The sequence below is a fragment of the Lycorma delicatula genome, chromosome 1 (assembly GCF_047948215.1).
Source record: "Lycorma delicatula isolate Av1 chromosome 1, ASM4794821v1, whole genome shotgun sequence".
Taxonomy (NCBI): domain Eukaryota; kingdom Metazoa; phylum Arthropoda; class Insecta; order Hemiptera; family Fulgoridae; genus Lycorma; species Lycorma delicatula.
Genome location: NC_134455.1, coordinates 166,585,281 through 166,611,502, shown reverse-complemented (window position 1 = coordinate 166,611,502; position 26,222 = coordinate 166,585,281). Strand labels below are relative to the sequence as shown.

The 26,222-nt window shown below is 31.4% G+C and overlaps 1 protein-coding gene across 1 annotated transcript in view; it reads left to right on the top strand.

Annotated features, from left to right (window-relative positions):
* The first annotated feature begins 1,718 nt into the window (after window positions 1-1,718).
* Window positions 1,719-26,222, top strand: part of LOC142317703 (uncharacterized) — a 432,460-nt gene continuing 407,956 nt past the window's right edge. Inside the window, exons 1-2 of the mRNA XM_075354249.1 lie at window positions 1,719-1,894; window positions 19,855-20,067. Of these exons, the coding sequence (XP_075210364.1) occupies window positions 19,855-20,067 (213 nt within the window). The 5' untranslated portion in view covers window positions 1,719-1,894. The remainder of the gene's footprint in view (window positions 1,895-19,854; window positions 20,068-26,222) is intronic.

Below are 26,222 nucleotides of genomic sequence, written 5' to 3'. Positions count from 1 at the left end.
ATTAACAATTTTCTAAAGTATTTTATGTTTTTAATATTACTAGTATTGCACAATAAAAATCTGTTGTTTAGTTTGGCATTGTACAGATTGTTGTTGTTAGTTGTAATCATGAATTGCAATACAGCAACAATATTGTTAGATTATCAAGTTGCGTGCAATTACCTACCTTTACTGAGAGCCGAAATAGATATATTTTAAAAATAATCACCGTTTTGAAAATTACCATTAGGAAAACGTACTTAAGATACTTTCTTTGAAGATAATTTTTGTTCCTAATTTTAAACACTAATTGTATGTACAATTTATTTAAATTGAAATACCAGGAAAGCAGTCAAAAATCGGGGTACTTTTATGCGCAAATTGCTGTAATTTCTTTAGTTTTTCTTAAATAAATTGAAATTCAAGAATATAGAAATAGTAAGTATTAACACGGTAAAAAATTCATATTTTCCTAAATTGGGTGGTTTATAAGATATAATAATTCTTTAAAGACAGGATTTTTCTTTTGCACCGAACGCTATAGTGATTTTTTCACAACTGATTACATACTACAAAATACTTATTTTTCTTAGAGATGTTATATCAATTTTTTTTTTATAAGTTAAGAATAATTTAATTTCTATTAAAAAAAATTATTTGGCAACTTAAATGCAGCTTTATCTGCTAGATCAAATATTAAAAATTATGATTTATTACATATCGATATTTAACACAATAAAAAAATACATCTTTTTAATATTTATTTTATTTCCCCTAATGTGACGTTGCAGTCTATTCAACTAGTGAACAATAAGCAATCCCCCCCGCGGCCTAGTGAGTTGAGGATGATACGTACATGTAAATGAGGTGTAATCTTGTAAGAAATCAGGCCGACATGTGTGGGAGAGTGTGGTTAATTGAACTCCAACCACCAAATTTTTGGTTTTCACTGTCTATTCTTTAAATCCATATAACAACAAATAACCTTTACTAGATTTGAACCTAAGAACTTTCGACTTCGAAAATCATCTATTAAACAGCTGATTTGGGACGACGAGTTAACCACAAAACCAGCTCGGTAGGCTACCAAAAGAAATATGGAAAATAAAACAAAGTAGCCGCTAAAAATTACTACTTTTTTGAGATGCCAATATCAAGGATGACACAGGCATAATCTTATCAACAATTTATTGAATATAAAGTAATAAAACCCACAGAATAATAAACCATATAAAGTAATAAAACATAAAACTATATAGTGAAACGGTAACTAAAAACAAACTATACCTATCCCGTATTTCTTTCTCGTGTGCGATACATACAACGACTATTACGCCCGTACTTCTTACCATATGTATATATACTCTTACACTTCTCGTTTTATCTATTTATTTATATTTTTAAATTTTATATCGGTAAAAAATCTCCGACTAAAATTAGAAGTTTATTCGGAATCACTATTTCTGATCAGAATAAAATGTAGAAGACGATTTACGTGTACCAATGCGGCCGCTAAACTATTATGTCGATTAAATCGAGTTATTTTTTCGGGTGATGTGCCACTCATGTCGTTTACTTAATATTTACGATGTGTTTACATCGGAAGGTTTAAAGCGGCGCGTGTTAGAGATGGATAATTGATAAAGGTAAAAGAGATGTAGTGGGGAACGGTTTGTTTGGTAGTCGGTGTAGACGGCAGCGCGATAAACGTCTAGTGCAACAGTCAGTCGCCGGCTGCAGTCAGTAGCCGTTGCATGTTCGTATCGCGAGCGTGACACGCTCTTTATAGTGTTCGTTATCGCGTTAAAATATTGTGTCCGCGAGTGTTTTAAACTTTTATTTCGTTCACGTGTAAAAACAGTGTAACTAAATGTTTTAAAAGATAAATTATTTGTCAGGGATTACAACCGACAAGGTAACATCTTAATATCTATTTTTGTAACATATCTATAAGGTTATATGTTTGTTATGCTGTCGTGTTGTACATATTGTAACCAGAAGAATTATTGTGTATATACTGCTGCCGTCGAAGGTTAAATTCTGTTACTAGTACATAGGTGATGCTAAAAGTAAAATACTTATGATCAGTCACTATTTAATCTGAAACGAGGAAATTTATCGGCTTTACGAGATCAGAATAATACTTTTATCCTGTTTAAAATGGTTTAATTATTCCCTGCTGTGGTAATAAATGTATAAACTGTAAAATTTTTAATAGATTAATTTCGAAGTGTGGTGAAAACATAATAATTCTAATCCAGCTCATTACGACCCGATGATTATAATTTATCTCGTTAATTATGATTATTTATTTTTAAATCATGGTATGTGTATTTTTTAAGAAATTATTAGTACCTATGCGTTTCAATACCGCTGACACTACAGGCTTGTATCAGAGTATTTCAAATGGGAATTAATCCAAGTCGATTTGAATACACACTACGTTCAGATTTTATCGTTTAGAAACTATACCCATAACGAAGAGGTTTACCTTACTGAAAGTTAAATAGTCTAGAGATCAGTCGTTTCTCACGCAATATACCATCTAGCCATAACGTAAACTCGATGTTTAGTGTAGCTGAATAGTTTATTATACAACATTACAGTTTACACGTATATCAAACAGCACACGCAATAAAAACTATATACAACTACAAAAATTAAGCATCTCGCAACATATTCATCCATTTTCGGTACTTTAATGAATTTTATGCGATTACCGAAAAATTTGTTTAATGCGTATTAATTTATAAGTTCACTGAAAAAAGTTAACATTTCTAAATCTTATATTAGTATTTACCATGTAAAGCAGGGTGCTCGTAGGATAGAATAAATGTTTTGATATTAAATTAAGTTTAAGTGAGTCTCCACTTATTTTTCGTGTTGTAAATTCACGGCAAAAAAATTACTTAGGAATAAAACAACGAACTATGTCGAGTAAAGACACAATTACTGTAACTACGACATTGAGTACATAACTTTTCTACATCCTGTTAAATATTTTTTCTCTAATATTTAAACTTTAAATCAATAAGATGGAAAATATTTTTTTTTTTTAATTTTAAAGACTATCTGTAATGCTACTATCGTTATTAAAAAAAAAATCATATTTTTAAGTTAAATTTTTTCGTATCTGTAAACTGCATGAGTTGAAATTGTTAAATATTAATTTATTTCTTTTATTTCATCCAGTGTGGTTATTTTTTTTTACGTACCTTCACACTCTAAATTATACTTCATACTCTAAAGTAGGTGCATAGAGTTCGATGGTTTTCTAATTTTTTTCGAGTAAGTTCTGTAGTACTGTTTTAAGTTGGTAATAATGGGCCTATTGTAAGTTTTTCTGATAACCGAAGCGATAGATAGATTTTACTTCTCAATGAAAAATTAAATTCTCTTTGTAAATGGTTTGAAAATAATTAAAAATATTTTCCTCGAAAATTAAAAAAAAAAAAAACTTAATTGGAAAAATAATACGTATTCGTGGCGTATATTCTGTTTAAAAAAAAAGTATTATTCTTTTAGTATTATATTTAGCCGCTTTTCTCTTTTTACGTCTTCTAACTGTTAGAACGTGACATAAATATTTTTAATATAAACTCATCTACATTAAAAAATTTATTTAAAAAATCTAATTCTAAATTATTCGTGTTTTGCTTATATAATTTATTAGAATAGTCATTATTTAAAACCTTTTGTTTCCGATTCAATCAGAGTTGTAATTAACATCACTGTGTATATTATAACCGGATCTTCCACTTTTAATAATGCAGAAAGACTGAAACAGAAAGATATTTCAACGTATGAACAGTATTTTTAAAATTGTTTTTATTTTTCTATTTCTGGTATAACAAAGAGAAATACAAAGAAAATTATTTGTTTTAACCGGTAGAAAAAAATGAAGGAACGAATTTTCTTGTAACCTAAAATGTAAGAAAATAAATTAAGGGATTATTATTTTAAATAAATTTGAAAGTAGAAATTATGAAATCATTGATTAGATTAATAAAATACAAACGCATTATTATTTATATGAGTAATATTAGAATTTTTTTTCCGTAAAATGCCATTGAAATTAGTAATACTGTGTTTTTCGGTGTAGTGATAAGGAAATTATTTCTCTAGCATTATAATTACTTTTAAAAGCAATTCAAAAAAAGCCATTTTAATGATTGTTAACCAGGGTTTTTTTTTAACTACACATACCATTTAGTATATAATACTTGTATGTAAAATATTTAATAAACATATTGTATACGTAATATATATATATATATTACTAGCACCCCGTCGCGGCTTCGCGCGCTATATGGTTACTTGCGTTTCCCGTTGCGATCAGTTTTTATTTTATTTTATATTTCATAGTCAAGTAACCAGAGGCAGTTGCAGTCAGTCGCATGGCACATACAGTAATAGTACCCGCGGCTGTGTTGGTTGAGCCGCCGCGTCGTACACCGTCGTACCCCTTAAAAAATCGAAATTTAAAAAAGCCGAAAATGGTTTTTAGATATTTATCTGAAGAGTATTTTCAAGCCAAAATTGAGTAAATGTCTCGTTTAGTACAGTCGGAAATGAAGAAAATTTACAATCATTGTTCAAAATTTTGTACCTTTCTCCACCCTTTTCAAGATCGAATTTCGACAAAACTAAAAATTGTTTTTTAGATATTCACAAGAAGATTACACACACACACCAAATATCAAGTTGATTTCTTCATTTGTTACCGAGAAATTAAAAAAAAAAATAGTAAATTTTATTGTAATCTTCTGAACTCTGAGTTTCAAAATATCCTTTCTTAGTGCGAACTTACAACGTAAACTGAACGTGAATACAAATTTTCATCAATTTATCTTCAGTAGATTTTGTTGGGTGTTGATGAGTCAGTCAGACAGTCAGGACATGTTTTATGTAATTAGCTTAATTTTCTTGAAATTATTAGAATATTTATTTTCTCTTCAGACATTCAGTTTTGCTGAATGCGTTTGCTTTTTTACACGCACGAAATTAGGTATTATATAACGAACTCGCGAATACATTAATAAGTAAATGTTTAAAATTTTTGATAAAATCTTTTAGTGTAATATATTTGAGTAATTATTCAGTAATTTACCTAAAAATAGCAATTAATTATTTGTTAGGTAACATTCCTCAGTGTACACGTACTATAATAATAATAATATTAATGAATAATTCATGTACGAGAACTTAATCTTCTGTTACATGTATGATTACACCAATTTCTATGAGGTTTTGAAAAATATCATACTTCTTTCACTTAAAAGTATATGTTTACAGAAAGTATTAATTTATTGTCAATATATTTATGTAGTGATTAGAATATTAGTTCAGTCCAGTCTTTGGTTTGATCCTTTCAGTCCAGTTCAGTCCAGTCTTTGGTCCCAGGCTTGGCATTTTCATTTACAGTTTTACATTTCCATCTCATCCTCCTCACCTCGATGAAAACGTATGAAAATGTGCAGTCAATGTAATTAACAAGAGATAAAAATTAATGCTTTCTACTCGTAATAATAACTCCTTAAGCAAGACTTGTCCATACACCGTTTTTTATTTAGATTATAAGGTTTTATAGATAGGGTTCCCGATCGTCTTAGAAATCCCTAATTTTTCTCTGTTTATAAACACCTGTCGCGGATGTACCAGAAATTTACTTTTGAGATGCTAATTTAAGTTTGTTAAGTACGAAGTTTTATTCTTTGAAGAACGCTTAGTGAAATATGAATTCAAATTTTATTATACAAATTATTTATTTTGATTAATCGAAGGATCTTCAATAATTAATTTCCTACGTTAATTTTTAATATGATTAATAATGCCTAACTTATTCTAATTCCGTACATCTTTGTCGATTAAGTTAAATAGATTAAATAATTCAGTTCATCGTGAACTGAATCGACGACGGACTTTTATTATTCCTTAATCGTTTTTTTCTTACTTAAGCAGTTTCATTTGTTAACTGAAATTTTTCTTCTAATGTTAATACAGCTAAAAGTAAAGAAAACTACTCATTTTTGACCGATTTCTTTTAGTCTAAAACGAATTTACGCTACCTAATTTAGTCTAACACGAAAAAATATTATGCAAATGTTCAAATAACTTATCTTTTCTGATTAATCTTCGTCAATTTAGATGACTTTATTTTTACTGACGGTTATGCAGATATAAGACTCATCACAAAAGAAAAATCTTTTACAGAGTTATAACTTAACGATCTGTTGATTCTTGAATCAACTTAACTTGAATCTTATGACGTATTAAATTACCCAATTGTTTATATGTTATTCTTATGAGCTGAAATCTAAAGAAAACCTGCAGGAGTTAAGGGAAATTACAGATAAAGGCCCTTAAGTTACGGAAAATATAAAAATTAACCGTGGTTTAAAATTTTCTGGAAATTGATAATAAAATAGATTTTTTTCATTTATCTATTTATTTATTTTTTCATAACGATGAGATTATTCGTCACATAAACTCGAAGACTGTGCTGTGCGAGTATGAAATGGAAATTTTTTAGGGTATGAAAAATGTCATACCCGACCGGGATTCGAATCCGGACCTTCGGATGAAAGACAGAGACGGATGAACACTTCGCCATTGAAATCGATGTTTAAAAGCATTTCATTGAATCCATAATTTTAAAAACTCTCACAATAAACAGGAATTAGATTTTTAGGAAACTTGCTGTATAAACCAAGATGGAAATAATTCATTGTTGAATTATCTTTCATTACGACAATAGTCTTATGAAATAAAAAAATACTTCAGAAACTTCACTTGATTCGATCGAGAAACAATTCGAGATATTACTAACAATCTAGAATCGCGTCATTAACGAATTGCAGAGGTTTGCACAGAGTAACTAAGTAATTTACACCAACTCCGTTAGTTGTCGCATCCCATGACATTGAAGTGAAAATTGAAATAAAATTATGAAATTGTGTAATATTTCGCGGCGCCCCTGTGAGGAAGTAGCGGCTTTCCTGGGCGCCGAGGCGCATACTTTGGGAACCACTAGCTTAGTCCTTACTTTCCTATTACTTGCTTTTTTCCCTCACACAGCATTCCAATCATCCATTATTATTCTACAACAGTCATTAATTTTTCTTTTCCGTAAGTCTCTTTATCTGTTCATACGCTACTTATACTGCGTCAACTTCATATTGATTATTTGGGACTTCTTAGCTTTTATAAAAAGTAAATCCTTTGGGTTCATTAATATTCTGACAGGAATTATCCTACCATTAGTAAAACATTGTTCTTTTTAAATATTTTTTTGTTTTAAATGATTCTTTTGCGTTGTTTTCTTCTTTATTTCATCAATGTATATTGTAACATCATAGCTTTTAACATTAATTTTTTTCTTTCCCTTGTCGCTTCCTCTGTATCAATTGTAACTCATTCTATTTATTTTCATGTGTTTTTTTTTCTGTAACTCGTCTGTTTGCAGAGAGATGTTCTTACTTTCTATCTGAAAAAAGCTACATCTTTTGTTGGCTTCTTTCTAGCAGCTGACTGTCACGACTTTACATGCTGCTTCTTCCAGAGATCCAGAAGGGAAGCGATTTTCTGGAACATTTAATAGAAAAACGTGCCATGATGTTCTTTGTGGAATCATATGCTAATGTGCCATGTTTGTAAAATTATTACTCGATATTCCGTTGCCTAACGTGTTTAGATCGGCCGCTCTTTATATGGGGAACAGACGCTGATTGCACCCATTCTTAAAACAGAGAACAGGCGGTGCTTTGAAGCCGCCCCTAACACGGAGAAACGAACGCCTGTATGAAGTACTTCTTAATATGGCTCCTTACCTTCATCTTGTTCGGCTTGAAAACCCTACTAGTAGTTAAATAGTTAAGTTATTGCCGACAGAGTTCTCAGGAGCAACGGAACTCGCAATCCCCACCACCATTACCAAGGCCTGTTACTTTGGTGGGAACTATTTCTTTTTTGAGAAATCGTTATTTCGTTTACTCATATAGTGTGCGATTATACACACATATACTTACATATAAACACACACACCCATACACACAAAATTCATAATTCGCCTACATAGAGCTATTACAATTTTTTTTAATGGAATAAACGACTTCTTATTACTGTATCAAAAAATTTCATTTCCGAAATACTTCATAGAAAAGGTCCAGTTTACTGTTAAATATAAAATCTACTTACTTCTAATAACACCAAATCTTCAGTTCCAGACTGATTGCTATATAATTATTGTTAAAACGTAACGCAATTAATAATCAGTCGGCTAACATTTTTTAACGCTTAATAAATAGTTTTGTTTTTGTTGTAATTAAGTGGTCTTTATATAAATTAGCTAGTTTTTATTACATATTACAAAAACATGTCCTACCGGTCGTGCGAACTAAAAACATTATTTTTCTTAATTACTTAGTCATGAAGTTATTTGAGTTGTATGTGAAGAAAATTTGTTCAAAATACGTCATTCGCTTTTGTTTAAATAATTAAAACTAATTAGACTGCTCGACATGATTTCATTAGGTGAGAGTAAACTTTTCATATGATGTCATGTTTTACATAAAGAACTGGTAGACATAAGTTTGGAACATAATACCTCACGATTTTCGCTATATATGACATTAATATAAAATAGCGACAGCTATTTTGAATGTAGGATAGTACAAATTTCAATAACTTTTAGTTCGCGCTAACGGTTAATTTTATTTTAACTCGTTTACAGTAAACTTTATTGACAGTCGTTTTGCAAAATAGTGACCGATATTTAAGCATTCTTTTCCGAGAGTTGTTTCTTTTTTTTTTAGATTTTTAATTTTTTTGTAGGTTTTAGATTTTTTCTGATTTTTTAAACCTATTATTTTTTTTAAAGTAGCCAGATATATTATTTTTGAGAAGTCTACTTCAATTTATTATTTTTGAGAAGTTTCAGAGATAAAAAAGAATCATACTACTAGGAGTTTAAAAAGCTTATCAAATAGAATATTTTAAATAATCGGTTTTATACGTTTTTTGAAAAAATATTTTCAGATTTTTTAATTTTTAAATGTTATATTGTTTAATTTTTAAATGTTATATTAAAAATATAGTTATTTAAAATCAAACTAACATAAAACGAGGTATAAATCCTTGAAATTTTACATCAAGCCGTATAAAATCGACGGCTTATAACCGATGGGCTTAGAAAATTAAATTGTTAAATTGCTCACTAGACAAAAGTCACTCCCTCCGATTGAATTCGATGTGACTTTTTAGAGTTTGGATTAAGGATTGTTGAAGTACTGTGCAATTCAATTATTTATTTGAATTAAGTATATCAATTCAGTATAAATACGAAACGGCGAGTTAATTTAAAAATACTGTTTCAGTATTTCTGAAAAAATAAAAGGCCTTCATTTCACGTACATAATAATTTTTCCCTTGTTTTTCCTGTAGAGCATATGAGTAACTCCATATATGATTTCTGAGTTCGAAATACTCTTTTAAAAAAAGCCGTTTTAGTTAACGAGATTAAAACATTTAATTATGTAAATAAATCGTACTCGCGTTTGTGGGTTTAAATTAAATTAAATTTTTCAAAAAATTGTACTCAAGAAAAATGACTGTTTAATTCAAAAGGTGAAAGCTTTAAAATTATTATATTGTTATTTTACGCTCCAAAAATTATACTTAAAATGTAAATACACAGAAATCAGTTAAATATCAGCTCCATTTACGGTTATTTGTTATCATATGTAATATACATTCGTGTAACCTGGACATTCGGTGCTTCAGATCTGTATAGTGTTATCTTAATCTGTTCTTCTGAAATGGTTTCTTTAGATCGGCTGAGTCGATTTGTGATCCAGCCGCTTTCTGTGAAGAGAAGATCGAACTGATGTATGATCTGTAGACCCGTAATGCTACGCTGCTTGTTTATATATCATAATCATTATTTTTAATGTAACTGATCTTTGTATGATAATTATACCGTATGTCCATAGAGGGGTTTAGTTTGTTATAATATTTCTTGGTATGACACTGTTGATTTACAAAGCTAGAATCAAAGAACAAAAGAGATAATTTTAGTTGTACGCATAGCCGTAGATTGATTATTTTTCTGCTTGACAATGCCACTAGCAAAGATGGCGACTCCTGAGCAGAAAGCCTTCGTGTTTTGCAGTTTGCTAGTTACAGAACGTTCAAAGTGCGTTCCGTAGAAAGTTTAATTGTGATCCTCCCAGTCATAATAATATTCATCTATAGCATAATCAGTTTGAAATGACCAGATGTCTGTGTGAAGGAAAGAGTACAGGAAGACCGAGGGAGTCTGAAGAAAATACTGAACGTGTCAGGGAGTCTTTTCTGCGTAGTAAAAAATCTTTGCGATGGCCAGCAGCGAACTAGCAATGTCGGTGATAATGTAAAATGTTTTAATGAAACGCTTATATATGCGTCCACCTCGCTGACAGATCTTACAGGCTTTAAAGCCTACCCACTACGCTGTTCATGCTGACTTCGCAATCGAAACGTTGCAGCCTGAAATTTATAACTTTCTTGATCGTATTGTGTTTAGTGATGAGATCAAAATTTCATCTTAGTGGAAAAGTTAACATACATAATGTCCGTACGTAGGGTCAGAAAATCTCCATGAACTCTTTTAATGTGAAAGGGACTCCCCAAAATTAAGTTTTTCCTTTGCAGTATCCCGATGGCAAGTTACGGGCCGTTTGTTTTTTCGTTGAAGCGAACGTATCAGGCGTTCCTTATTTTGATATCCTCCGTACATGGCGCTTTTACAAATAGTAAGGTAGTCCAAAAAATTTTATTTAGCAACAAATTGATGCGTCTCCTTACTTGCATAATTATGCACGGGATTGATTCAATGACGTTTTCCCCAACCGCTGGATCGGTCGGTATGGAACCGTGCATTTTTAGGGTGACTGCCAAGGTCATCCGATCTAACCCACCTCGTGATTTGTTTTTTTACGGGTTCTACAAAGGATCTTGTGTATGTGCCTCCGCTACATAGTGATCTACCCGATTGGAGACACAGAATTGAAGCAGTTGTCGCTTCCATTACTCTAGATATACTGGTTAAAGTATGAGACGAACTCTCCTGTCGGTTAGAAATGTAGAGCCAGATTAATTCGGTCTTTCATTCGAAAATATCTTCAAAGATATTTGTGATTCTTCATGAATCCCAGAATAATTCCAAAAATAATAAAATAAATAAAAAATATCTCTTAAACACCTGAGAGTACTTAGGTGTTTAAGAGATATTAAAAAAGTACGTGATTTAGCATTACAATAGTGATGTAGTATTGTTTAAGACAATAAGTTATTAGATTTTATTATCGATATAATATAAAAAGGTAGCCTTCAAAATAAATATAAAACTAATTACTTCCTTTTGAAGAGCCTGTGTCTATGTATCGAACTTATCTGTTTTTCTACTTTTATGAAAGTTATTAGATTAGTTAATTTGAAACAAGATTCTTGTTTTTCTTCTACAATTATTGTTTACAGCATATCATCTTTATAATCTAGTATCCTAAACTTATTGGGGGTTTTCCATGCTATATTATTAATAATAATTACATTAATTTGGCTTTAATTAGCTGTTTGTAATAATTTTACTTCATAAATTCAAACTCTTTGATAATTCATTAAACAAACTATTTTGACAAGATGAAACAAAAGCTGAATGATTTTCTTTTTGAAATCCTAAAAAAAATTAGTTTTTTTTACATTAAAATATTAAATATTTTAGAAGATTAAACATAATTTTTCTACAAAAATAACTCGCTTTATAAATTTGTGATTTGCTTCGGGAGGTGTTTTCTAAGCTTATAAGCCTCCTTGTTGGCTTGAGGAAGATAAAAAACTCTTCCTTCTAGTATGTCGTATAATAGCATTAGTTATTTTAGACCGTATTAAAAAAACCCACCGGGTTGGTCTAGTGGTAACTCGTCATTGCAAATCAGCCGATTTAGAAGTCGAGTTGTGAGGTTAAAATCCTAGTAAAGGCAGTTACTTTTATACGGATTTGAATACTAGATCATGGATACCGGTGTTCTTCGGGGTTTGGGTTTCAATTAACCATACATTTCAGAATTGGTCGACCTGAGCCTGTACAAGGGACAAGTAATTAAGGATACGTATCATCATCATTCATCCTCTGAAGTAATACCTTACGGTTGTTCCGGAGGCTAAACTGAAAAAAGAGACCTTATAAAAAATAAATTTTGGAAGTGCTAATTAGACCAGAATTTTCCTAAGACGACTATCGTTAACAACAGCATCGACAAACAAATTGCATGGGTCTTTTCAGAGTTGTCCTCCGAAAAGATTTTCCAGAAGTACAACTTCACGTACATAAAAAGTTAGTTCTTTTTTAAAATTTCCAAAAAGTTAACCGTATATCATCATCACAAATATAATTTTATAAAATAACAGTTTTCAAGGTATTTATATCTAACTGAGCTCTTTTTTGTTTAAAACAAAAGATAAAATATTAAAAATTAAAAAATACGACTGCAAAAAAAACATTGCTCTTTAATGTAAGATAATTAAAAAGCGTGCGGGTGACAGTTTTGTATATAGTATAATTTCTTTTCAAGTGTTTTAAATTTATTTAAGCATTATATATATATATATATTATTATTAAATAATTATTTAAATTAGTTATTTTAAATAATTTTTAATATATTTTATTTATATACTCGTGTGCATATATATTACACCACTACCCTAAATGCACTATACGTTTTTGGGTAGTGGTGTAATATAACTGCTTTATAAAATGTATAATTATTGTTGAGGTCTATCATTGTTATACAATTGTGTTATTAAATAGTCTGAAAAAATACTATTTTCCCTGATAATATCTATTCTTATTTTGTAGAGAATTTCTGTTCAAATAATATGTTATCAAATTTTTGTTAAAATACGTATAAAACTTAATTTTCAGACCAGAACTTTTCTTTAAAAAACGAAACAAAAAAAAACAGGAAAAACGGAAAACGTTCCTGACTCGGGTGACGGGGGAAGTTTAAAACCGAACTTAAATTACAATTGTGAAATGATTCGTTCTATTTTTCAATTAAAATTATTGTGTCAATTATTTACATATTATACTCCATAACATCTTTAAACGTATATTACAGTAAAAGTACCTAAATATTTTTAACAATTTTTCTAACGTAAATGTAAATGGAAAAATAAAACACCGAAGCAAACGTTTTAAATGATCATGTGTTAGAAACACGATTAAAATTACGTTAGTTGACTAAATACAGTTTTTTCCTGGTCCTTTTTTCAACCGGAGTGGCTCCTATTATTATTCCCTTCTTACATACTTCCATCTCTCGCACTTCCCTTACCCTTAATCCTAAAACAGTTTACTGTAAAGTGCAATTAATTAATTACTAGTCTAAGTTATTATTCTCTTCAGTAAATGTTATATTGAATTCTGGTAACGGTAAATAAATATATGAATTTGTTTTTACAATAAAATTTTGATAAAGGCTTTTTTTAATTCTGGGAATAAATGATTTCATTCTTTATAAATAGCATAAATTATTTCCGATTTCACATATAAATAATAATTTTGTTACAAATTCTACATTATCTCTGCTTTACAGTGCATAATTGCGAAAGGACACTCCCGATACTATTTTCTTTGTTTGTCCGCTAATGATATTATTCTTAAAAACTTTACTATATCCGTCAAAATTGTTTAACAGATATTTTTTCTAAACGGAGACTGAATATCTTAAAATATTAAAATTAGTGTACAACGAGGATGTTAGAATATTCAATTACGGTTGGGAAAACATATTCTTATGATAGTTTCAACAAAACAAATTAACTGTCATGAGAGAAAATGTAGGACTAGTAACAATAACGTATTCATGATGATGGAATTGTTTGTGGAAAATAGTTTTTGTAATGCTTCGTTCTAGGCTATTGTATCTTTTTTATGAATAGCGTATTAAAAATTGTAATTATGAATTTATTACTAAATAGAAAATTGACTATTAATAGAAATTTTATATCTGTCATATTTATTTATGTTTTCCGGAAATTTAAGTGATTTTATTTAAATGATGAAAAAGGTACATGAAATTATTTTTAGTCGTGCAGCAATTATTAGTATTAATTATTATAATCTTTAAAATGTAGCGAAGAAAAAACTTATTGTCGATCTAACGAAATTTTTTTATTTAGAAGTGTTTCTTGGAAAATTATTTTATGATTTTCGAAGAAAATGTATCTGATTTGCGTTTTTACTTTCCTGCCTAACGCTATAGCAAAGCTGTAACTTTAGAAGGGAAAGTATTGTATTTGGTCTAATTGGGCATATGCGGTTTTCACCGGATCTTTACGTTTTAACACCTAAGGAACTCAAAAAACACAAAAACCGAATGGAAATGTTTGCATGTACGTGTGTGTGTTCACACGATGTATAAGGTGTATGTTCACCTCAATGCTCATGTAAAAGGTGTTTCACACCTTATAACTCCGATTTTTACTCGAGCGATTTTGACCAAACTTGGTCAGATTATTGTTATATATGGGGCGTTGATGCCATCAAATTTTGAACTTAAAAGTCAAGAGGATGAGACTGTAGAGCAAGGTCACTCTCAATATCTGCAGATTTCGCCTAATTAAGGTCTTATTTTTCTTAGGCACATTTGTTAACAATTCAAAAATAATATCTCCAAAAAAACATTTTGCAAACTCGCACTCTCACCCCAAAAAATTCTCTAAATAAACTACTGGCTAAATGAGTATAGTACGTCATTAGCACCCCTTCTCACCACAAGGAGCACTAGTGTAGCACTGACGTGCAGTTGCTGTAGTCGTCTCTTTCTCTTTGTTTTACTGTTTAGCCTCCGGAACTACCGTAAGGTATTATTTCAAAGGATGAATGAGGATGATATATATAAAATATAAATGAAATGTAGCCTTGTACAGTCTTAGGTCGACAATTCCTGATATGTGTGGTTAATTGAAACCCAACACCAAAGAACACCGGTATCCACGATATAGTATTCAAATCCGTTTAAAAGTAAGTAGTACGATTTAAACCACAACTCTCGATTTCGAAATGATGACTTCGATGACGAATTCACCACTACACCAACCCAGTGGGATTGCTGTCGTCATCTGCTATGTTTAACGTCACAAGTAAGCGGTAGAATTAAATAAATTAATAGTATTTTAAGGGTAAAAAAATAATTAAAGCCACTAGAATCATTGAATTAAATAAACAAAAAATATTATATTTAAATACAATTATAAATATTTTAAATTGTGCGTGAATTTGTTTGTAAACCGTGCATCAGAAAAAAGCCGCGTGACGGGAAAGTCCTACAACTGTGTTGTCAGCTTTTTTGTATCGAAATGATAAATTACAGTCCTGCAGTTTTATAACCGGCGATGGAAGTTGTTGAAATTGATTTATGACTTTTAGTTTAACAAAATAACATTTGTCATTAAAAAAACAAACAATTTTTGATAAATTAATTTATTATTTGTGTTACATAACTTTTCAAAGATTTTCAGTCGAACATCCTAACCCCCGTAGGGGAAGCACCCTCCGTTACCGTTAACAATATTAGGCGTTGAGCCCTTTATAATATGTCCGGATAACTATTATATTTTAGTCTATCCGCCCAAACAGACGCCGCGTATAGCGTAATAGCCTCGCACACGCCTTTATACAGAATGCTTATGTGCTTAAAGTTAAGACCCCAATCAGGATTGACTACACGTCGAATACAGAAGAAGACATTGCAGTCCCTCTCCGCGACGTATTGAAGGTGCTTCTTAAATTGCAGTTTTTCATCAAGAAACACCCCGAGGTACTTTTGAACCTGAACATAATTTATACGCTGGCCTGCCATCGAAACAGACTCGCCGAATCACTACCAAACGGCCTTTGAGGAGCATCATCGTGGTCTTTTCCAAGCTAACCGTCATCTTGTGTTGATGACCCCACAGCTCAAGCATTCTGCAAGCCGAGTTGCTCGGAGTTCAACCTGCCTCCGTGAGCTTCCTTCGACCAGCACGAGCCCATCGGCAGCATAAGCCACGATGCAACACCCGCTGAGTAATCTCAGCCGCAGGAGAGAATCAAACTCCACCACCAACAATAAAGGACCCAACACGCTGCTTTGGGGACATCCCGTAGACAGGGTCTTGCCAGCCTCATGGCTGTCCTCGCGGAGCAGCACATCCCGATGACTGAAGTAACTTTGCATAACTTACCATTCACTTACAGTACATTCTCTTTTTTGGATTCTGTAAATAGCAGAAGGCCACAATAGATTATTAAATTCTCCGGAAATGTCCAGGAAAATTCCCAGGATATATTCCGTCTCAGTAGTCGTTACCACACTCATCACACGGAGTATGGCGCCTTTCTGGGACGAAATCCGTAATGATACTCCATCAACAATCTTTGCGAGGTTAACCTCTCATTTATACGCAGATACAGAACCTTTTCAAAGACCTTGCCAATAACCGGAAGTAACGTCAGAGGCCTATACAACGAACTGTTAGTTCGTTGTATACCTTTAGATTCTTGTCGCTACCTTTAAACAACAATTTCACAATCCCCTTCTTCCAACACACAGGGAAGTATCTTCCAAACGAAAACTTATTAAATACACGTGTGTCAACTCTTGCACTTACCGCAAACGAGCGAACAAGAAGCTCCGTCGTTATTCTATCAAAGCCTGGGGGCCTTATTCCTACCTAAACTACAGATAGCTTGACGCACCTCAGCCTCGGTAATCTCCAAGGACACTGCACCTCCACGGAACTGAGCGACCTCTCTCCGCACCCGCAGTTGGTATGCGGTCTCTCCAGCTTCACTATCTCATTAGGTAGTAAATCGTTTAGTAATTTGTGTAAAATCTCAGAAGTATCCGAAATTACACCAAACTTGATTGAGAGAGCAGACAGAATAACGTCCTTCGGTCATTTGTATCGCAAGACCCTATATAATACGCCCCAGGGATCCGTGATCCCCTGCTCATAAACAAAGGAAAGCCAGGCCGTCCCTTTCTGCAGTCCGGACTTTATGAAAGTAATGAGATCTGATATTTGTATTCAAAACTGCCCGATGTCCTCGACGTGAGAATGATCATCCTCACGTTGAGAAGCTCTCCGCAAACGACAAACAACCCTATTCATGATGCAATCCTCTCTCGACTGGAACTTCGGGGAATTGAACACTCAGTGGTATCAAGAAAAGCCACCGACAAACCAACGGCCAGATCTTCCAAATCCAAGACATCCAGACTCCGATTCAAAACTCGGAGCCTGGTCGAACAATTATAATAAAAAAAAAAAAAATACCACAAGCTAACGCAATTCGTTTATAATCCGTTGTTAATAGGTCAGTATGTACAATATAAATACACCGTTTGAAAGTTTTCCTAGCTGCTACCTCGTCTGGGGTACTGTAATTTTGATGGGCGTATTTCATCCACCGTTCATGACTATCGGAACAGATACGGCATGCACAGATTTTTAAATTAGCAGAAAAAAAATTATTTTTGGAAAATCCCGTTATGAGATAAAACATGATGTGAAGTGTAAAATTATCAGAGTAACAAAATTACGGATTTTTAACGGATTTCCAAAGAATTTGAAAATCGTTACTCCGTCCGGTCATTTTATATATATATGTATGTATGTGTAAGATTTTTCGTCCGCTCTGTCGGACTTAAATCTTAACGATTTTGACGAAACTTCGTGGAGTGATATAAACCTATTGGGAATAGAGCCATATTAGTTTTAAAGCGAATCGGTTCACAGAAACCGGAGTTAGAGGCAAAAAACTGGATTTTTGGGTACGTTTCCACGGTTAACTAAAACCGGAAATCTTTACTTCGACGCACTTACTGTGACAAAATTTTTTTAATTACAAGGACCCATTTTACAGACGTTCACCGATCTAACACTTCGTTCCTACACCTGCTTCTCCGATATGTTCGCTCTGTCAGGTGGTCGATGGCGAAGTCATTTTTTAAGTGCTAGAAAAACTTAATAATCGGTTATGTTATAAATTACAGTAGCTGTAAAATATTTTTTATCGTAGTTCTTACCACACTGAATTGTTAGTTAATTTTTTCAACATTACATCGAACGTCTAAAAATTCTTAATTGTTTTTTAGGTTTCTTAAAACTTTCGAAAGTTTTAAAGTCTTTCCTCTGTTGTTAAAATTCCACTCATTTTCTTCTCATCACTTTTTAAAAACGGATCGTGCAAGGAGGTGATAGAAGTTTCAGGCTTCTTTCTCTGCATTATTTTGCGCTTCCAAAATTCGTCAATTTGTTCTGATTTCTATCTCTACCCGTATGTTACATTTTAACCATGAAGTTTTTAAATTCCAGATATTACTTTTTGAGAATCTGTATTATCTATATATAATTACGGTTTGTATGATTACCAATCGATATATAATATTATCTTCTCTTCGAAGGCTGATTTCGCCCTCATCAAAGTTGTCAGTAGCTTCTATAAAGAGCTCAGGCCATAATAGCAATGTACAACGGATGAAGACGTATGATTTATAGCCACCAGTGCCTTTCCTCCAAGAAACTTATACAATTTGATAATGATTAATGTATTCATTTTTGTTTTATACAAAAGTATGTATAGTAAGACAAAACTAACATACTTCCTCTAAACGGAACAGATCAATGATTACTAATTACCGTGAGAGCTACCTATAATTACTGAAAAAAGACAAATACAAAATAAAGAAATAAGTGTGGCCTATTCAGAAAACATTATTAGCATTGTTTTGATTTTATATAACCTTAGCTATACAAAAAAGAAAAATATAGTCGTTACTAAAGAAAATTAGCTGTGTTTGCATCTACTGCCTGACGTTCTACCATACTTCCCAGTTAATTTCCAGCTAGTTAGTTATTCCCAGGGAATAAAATTCATCGAGTGGAGTCAAACAAAATTGGGAATTATTAAGTTTTTATCCGTACTCCCATTAGGAACGTAAAAATAATCTCACTTTCGAAAATAAACAGGATTAAAATTTTCTGTGCCATAGAACATTTTTTTTGTAGGGAAAAAAGGGTAAAATGGCGAATTAATAAAACGATATTACCTTAGGAGGTAGATAAATCTGCTATGTTTGTAATAGGTATTTATTTTAATACGCTTCAATAATTTATAGAGTTGAAATCTTTAGGAGTATTATTAGGTAAGAATTATGTAAAAGTGAAAACGTTTCGTTTTAACACAAAAGCTTACATCCGTATTAATTCTAACAGGTAGTCAGATTTTATTTATCTATTTATTTTTATTCTTTTTTTGTTAGTGAAAATATAGTTATACACTTTACATACCGGTACTAATAAACTAATAACACTGATTTTTCTTTTTAAATTATAACCAATCGTCTATTAACTAATATGCATAGCAAGTTTTACGTGGAATCAATTTGTCATTATAGTACTAAAACAGAATTATATCAGTAAAGTAAAAGAGAAATACTGTTCGTTTAGACAGAGAGGAGAGAGAGAGTTAAAAAGGTAAAAAGTTTAGTGAGAGTGTGCACAAGAGTATATGTTTTTGAATGTAGAGAATTTATTGTGTGTGTTATTTCTTTTTAATCCGTTCTTTAGAATAATTTTAACTATGCGTAAATATAGGTGATTACTGCCCCTCAAACGTATCACATTTATTAAGTATTCCAGTAACATGAATGATAATAATTTTAATTAATTACATATAGATTATTATTAAATTTCGTTGGTAAACTTTACTTAGAATTATTTCTTTTGCGTTTTAAGTATGAGAGTGTGAATTTTTAATCACATCAATTATTATTATTCGTTTTTTTTAGATGGATCCAGCAGCAGCAGCAGCTGGAGATCAGGGCATGCGTAAAAATCGTCCTGGTTTAGGTCGGAGACTTTCCAGAAGATTATCTCTTGTAACTCGGGTACCAAATCTACTCGGCGAAAAGATACGAGCAGAATTTAGTTCTAGAGATACACCTAGACAGAATCGTCGTTTTGAACTCTCAGTTATTGCACCGGACAAAACGCAAAAAATTGTAAGTAGTGATTCTTTTTATGTTTATTGAATAAACCATATCCATTGAAAATTACTTAATTCATTGTGATTTTTTTTTAAAATCTAACGAAAGAATTTTTAGGTCTTATTGAATAATACTTCTAGGAAACAAGATCTTTTTAAAATTATGTATTTATTGACGTAACTGTTATACTGATAACTTACAAAAGGTTCAAGCACATTTACTATACAAGTTGTGTGCGTGTGAGCGCTCGCGCGCATGATCATCAAGGAAGAAATTGAGGTAATCTATTGCGTTATGTTATTCCGTCACTAGAATCATATGCAACTGAATAGCTCGACTTTTAAATATTATTTCATATTAATGTAGGATGTTACTTCCATTCATACGCTGTAAATGATTTTTTTTTCATCATAAGATTCTATGTTACTTTATAAGTTACTTGTAAGTAATAAAAAAACACTTTATTGCATGAGATCGAGTTCCACGTTTTTAAAGGAATTTATTTTATGTTGTTAGTATATTGTCCTAACTAAAAACATCAGTTTTCAGAAATAATCGCACGAAGTAATATGTTAGAATGCGGTAGAACTATTTGTAAACACAAAACATAAATGGTGTTTTTAATTTTTACTTGAAAAAAAAAATTGCGAATTGGTCTGAGAACATTAAATAAGCCGGATATGAAACATCTTTATATTTTATGGATGGGCATGTTAGATAAATCATTGACGTTGTGTTAAGGGCTCATTGTAGTTGCTCCTTCTACCCCAGCGATCAATGCTTCTGAGCTTGGTCGCTTACAATGCATTATAGTTAACGTCTTTATTAATCTATAGCAAATTATTAAAAATCATTAAAGGAAATCTTTAAAAGGCTGTTTTGTGTCTTCAATAAAAAGAATTTGAAAATTAACTTATATTACTCCACTGAAAAAAGACAACGTTGTTTTTATCTCTTTAAGTGGTGTTAATTCTAAATTAGATTATTTTTAAAATCTGTTGAATCATGAAAATTATATGAATCAATTTGAACTTCCTGAATGCTATATTGTGGTGTACATAACCGAAGTAAATTACTATCAACCTAAATTACGACTGACCTGATACACTTTGTGAATTTTTGAGGCCGAAACTACAACAATTCTGAGTAAAAAAAAATTATTATTTATGATTATTTAATGGCATTTGTATTACATTATGTTTGTTTAAATCCCATTTATGAAATCTGGTACGGAAGCTTAAACGTAACAAAATAAAGGGATTTATTCTGTTACGTTCTTAAGAACATCAGCTAAGAAGAAGAAGAAGAGGTTACCGAGTTGTTTGTGGAAAGCAGTAACACACTTTATAGAACTTAACGAAAATTTTACTTTTGCATGTTTTTAGCGTATAAACAATAACAAAAAAAATGATGAAAAAATTAAAATTATAATTTTGCATACTTAGCTTAATGCAGAATATTTTTATTCGGCGTATGCTTACACCGAATTGAAACATTATTTTTAATCTGCCGTACAGATTTAAGCATTGGATTTAATGCATTGATTAGGAAGCTGGATAGAATGTCGCCATATTCTATTGATCTTACTGTTTATTTAATTTTCATTTTTGACGGTTTTTTCCAGTTTTTCATATGTTTCCTGAGAATCCTGTCTACAATGGAATTATTACAACCGTTCGCTGTGGTTAAATATTTAAATTTTTCCTAAATCTGTATTAAGTTTTAACCACCTCATATATTTTTTAAGTTAAGAATATTTTATTTTATTTACTACGGAATTTTAATGTTTTATTAATAATTATTTATGCTTAATAAAAATAAATCAAAATTCAACCTTAACGACGATTCGTCTGAGCTTTTCCAAGTACTTTCGGTCACTTGACCATCATCAGGAAAAATTCTACTTCAATCTAAAAGTATTAAAATCAAAATTAACATAATTAGATTAATAAGTTAAAAATATTAAAATCATAACAACCGTTCGTCATAGTGTAAAAGTAATTACGTCCGTTATGCAGGAAAGTCGCAGTTCATGTGCGCAGTTGTTATTAATCTAATTATGTTAATTTTGATTTTAATACTTTTAAATTGTAGTAGAAGTTTTCCTGACGATGGTCGATTGAACAAAAGTACTTAAAAAAGTGCAGACGAATTATTGGTAAGGTTGAATTTTGATTTATTTTATTTATACATACGTAGTCTTATATACCAACGGTGCCGTGATTGAAAAATTAATTATTCTTACTGTTACCAAACATATCATTATTACGAAGTATACTGACTGAAATACTTTTTAACAGATATGGTAGGAGAAGGGGTACATTTTAAAATTGTTTTAAAGTGAATATTTGTCAGCCTTTTGGAGTTTGGAATCGGTATTTCCAAATGTTTCAAGGAAAGTTTAGGAAAAATACTTAGGATACAACAGTATTTAGGCACGTTGTTTGCCGCTCTCGTGGTAACAGAAGACCATAAAATAACCTGAATAGGATTCATGTCGGAATATTTAGGCCATTATTCGGAAGAATTTGATTTTTTCCAATATAAAATCTTAGGCGTCGTGTAAAACCGCGTTTATGAAACGCTTGTCTCTTGAGTGGCGTTACTGTCAGTCACAAAAAAAAACAAACGATAGCAAAATCTATCGGCATGCAAGTTGATGGCTACCACCTTTTACAGTCACTACAGCGTCCAGTTGGCCGATTTCCCAAGTTAACTAGTTACAAATGATCTTGTGTTGTTGCACAATAATTTGGATCCGAATTCTGCAGTTACCACTCGTCGTTCGGGTGGAATATATTCAGCCACCCACCGTATAGTTTGGAATTAGGCTTCGAACGACTTTTATCCGATCAAAAATTGAAGGAAGTTTTGGAAAGAAATCGATTCACCAGTTATTTTGAACTAAAAGAAACCGTTAAATAGGCTGTCGACAAAAGAAAAAAAAGGAAATCTTGAAACTCGTGAGTCACTACGTAAACGCTTCGATATTCATAACAATCGAGTAAAAAGTTAAGCTTTACCGCTTAGTTTTATTAAATCAAAAACACGGTAATAGCTTCATTTGAAAAACTTTTAAAATCTGATGTATTTACTTTTAAAATACCCTTTACATATTTGTATTATAACTGGAATCTAATAAAAAAATCCTTTTTTGTTAAAATTGATTAGGTTTTATTTAACCACACATAAGTGTAAAAAAAAGATAACATTTATGTTGTAATAACGCTCATAAAACACGAAAATAAAAAGAACGATTTCGTAAAAAAATTAAATACATGTGAAGATTACTAAAATTTTGTGTGGTCTGTTTTCGTTAATTATTTTAAAAGACTAGAAAAAAGCTTATTAAATGGAGCATTATAAGTAGTCTAGTGAATAATTCGTGTAGTTTCAAAAGAAATAGGAAGTATAAAATTTTTAATTAGATGCATAAGAGAAGTGTCATTCGGTGGTCTGATAAGTTTATTAAGATTATGTTTTATATTATATCGGATCGACTGACAATTTTGACACCAGATATTCTGGTTTTCCGTTTATAATTTTATTAAATAAAAGCATATACTTCAATAAGTTTTTGTAAAACGACAATTGTTTGTTTATAATTTTTACGTGCATTAAATTATGAAACGAATATTTGTCTGCCTCTTTACTTTCATTAAATTATGATGTCATTCACACATTCTCATGCTTATTTGTTTGTTTGACACACTTGTGTAAAGCCGTGGTGTGACTTGTTACAGTGAGTTATAAAGTATGTCGACTTGGGTGTTAAAGATACGGGGGTTTTGTACTCGGTACCTTATAAATGTCAGCGTATTTTAATGAATATTTTGTCTACAAATTAAATAAATATATTTATTGGATCACTTTTTATCGTTAAGATGGCAGATGTAGTTAATGTAGATAACCGACCGTTATTTTTTAATCTAACAGTATAGAAATGTGAAAAAGATTTTTCCTGTGGTCTCTTATCTGTCATTTTACTGCAGTCAGGTGTTAACTTCTATATAGCGGCAGCATTTAAAAAAATTAATTGGAATTTAAACCAGATTTGTTCAGTCCGATTCGCATAAAATATGTTGACAGAACAGCCTTCTTTTACATTTACTTTCTTTTTTAAATTAAACCGAATTACAACAAGCTTTGAGCCCATATATACGCACAATTTGGAAGTTAGACCTTATTCCACTCAAGCCGTTTCCTGATAAATTTCCATTAATTTGATTCGACGCGGCCGAAGGGAATCGCATTCAAGATGCGCAAAGTACACAGGGAAAGGAAAGCGTTTAGAAACAACCCTTATGATAATATATATGTTAAACTATGTGATTTCCGCTAATCTATTTTCTACTGCGCATTCACAGCCCAAATTTATGGGCTGTTAATAATATTATGAAATATGTTATCTGAATCTCTCTGAATTTTTTTTGTAATTTCAATTGTAACGACGATTTCAATCTTACCATCTTCGTCATGCAGCTGTTCTGTGATTCCTTGTTTATAACAAATAAATTCAGAACGCTTGGTTTTAATTAGACTTACGGATTCGTATGTTACACATGTAATTTAGTCACTAAGGTTTACTTAATGGCATTGACTTGATGTTCAGTTTGATTATGAAACATTCTATTACTGATATTATGGCTATTTCAATAATATCTTCATAATCGTAATGTGCCTGTCAGCTGGCGTATTTTTTGTTATTTATTTTTCTTATTACGGATATTATATTAAGAATTTATTTCATTTAAAGTTTACTGTGGTATTTTTTCATGTTTTTCATTCTAGCTTTAATATATATACCTGTAACAAATTTTAAAAAAAATATATAAAAATATTAAATATTAAAAATGTAAGTAAATAATAAAATACATATATATATATGAATAAATACTGTAACAAATAATAATACTTTTCGCAAAAATTATAAATTTTAATTTAAAGCTCGCTGCTCTTGCTTTCTCGAGAACATACCACATACAGTTACCCATGAGAAAAGCACGGAGCTCGTAAATTTACAATAGCTGTAAGTAAAGTTTGACCTTGTGACTTATTGATGATCATTTCAAAACATATATTAACTGGAAGCTGGAGTTTTTTAAATTGAAACAGAAGGTTATTAGGTGTGATTGGAATTCTAGCGATAAATAGTTTCTCCTTTGCCGCAACCTGTTAAAATAGTCGCTTCGATGATATGCTTTTTTTATAGACTTAACTTTTAATCGAATTCCATTATCTAATTGTGGTGTCTTCAGATTTCTCATTAGTTTATTTGAAACGTGTGAGCTGTTAATCCTTATTCTGATAAAGAATTCAAAAATTCAGTCTAGTAATGAACTGAATCCTCTTCGCCCAAAACTGTATTAATGAAGTAATACGTTTTTCATCACCTGGTAATTCGAGTTGATCGAAAACCTTTTCGATCAACTCCGTCATTGAAGAAACTGTACGACATAATGATGGTGACAGAGGGGCGGAGCGAGTAATGTGGCGCTCTGTTGGATTAACTTGTGGAACCCACCGGCTTGGTCTAGTGGTGAACGCGTCTTCCCAAATCAGCTGATTTGGAAGTCGAGAGTTCCAGCGTTCAAGTCCTAGTAAAGTCAGATATTTTTACACGGATTTGAATACTTGATCGTGGATACCGGTGTTCTTTGGTGGTGGTTGGGTTTCAATTAACCACGCATCTCAGGAATGGTCAAACTGAGAATGTACAAGACTATACACTTCATTTACACTCATACATATCATCCTTATTCATCCTCTGAAGAATTATCTAAAGGGTAGTTACCGGAGGCTAAACAGGAAAAAAGAGAGAGGGGGGATTAACTTGTGGACGCCGTCAAGAAGAAAATTGAATAGAATTTTGTAGTAACTCCGGTTCTTTTTAACATACCGATGTCAAACAAATTGTAAAACCTTTTGCTCGGCACTAGCTACGAGCTTGCAAAGTTTCATTGAAATCGGTTAAATAGATTCTGAGATTAGCGCGGACAATAAAAAACTCAAGAGATTTATTTATTAGTATATTTAGTTTATCCTATAAAGTATATATATATATATATATATACATTAGCCAGAAAAATTAAATACACTTTTTTGTTAATAAAAAACATAGTGTATAATGTTAAATTTGTCTTTAGAAGACAGAATTTAAAGCATGACTG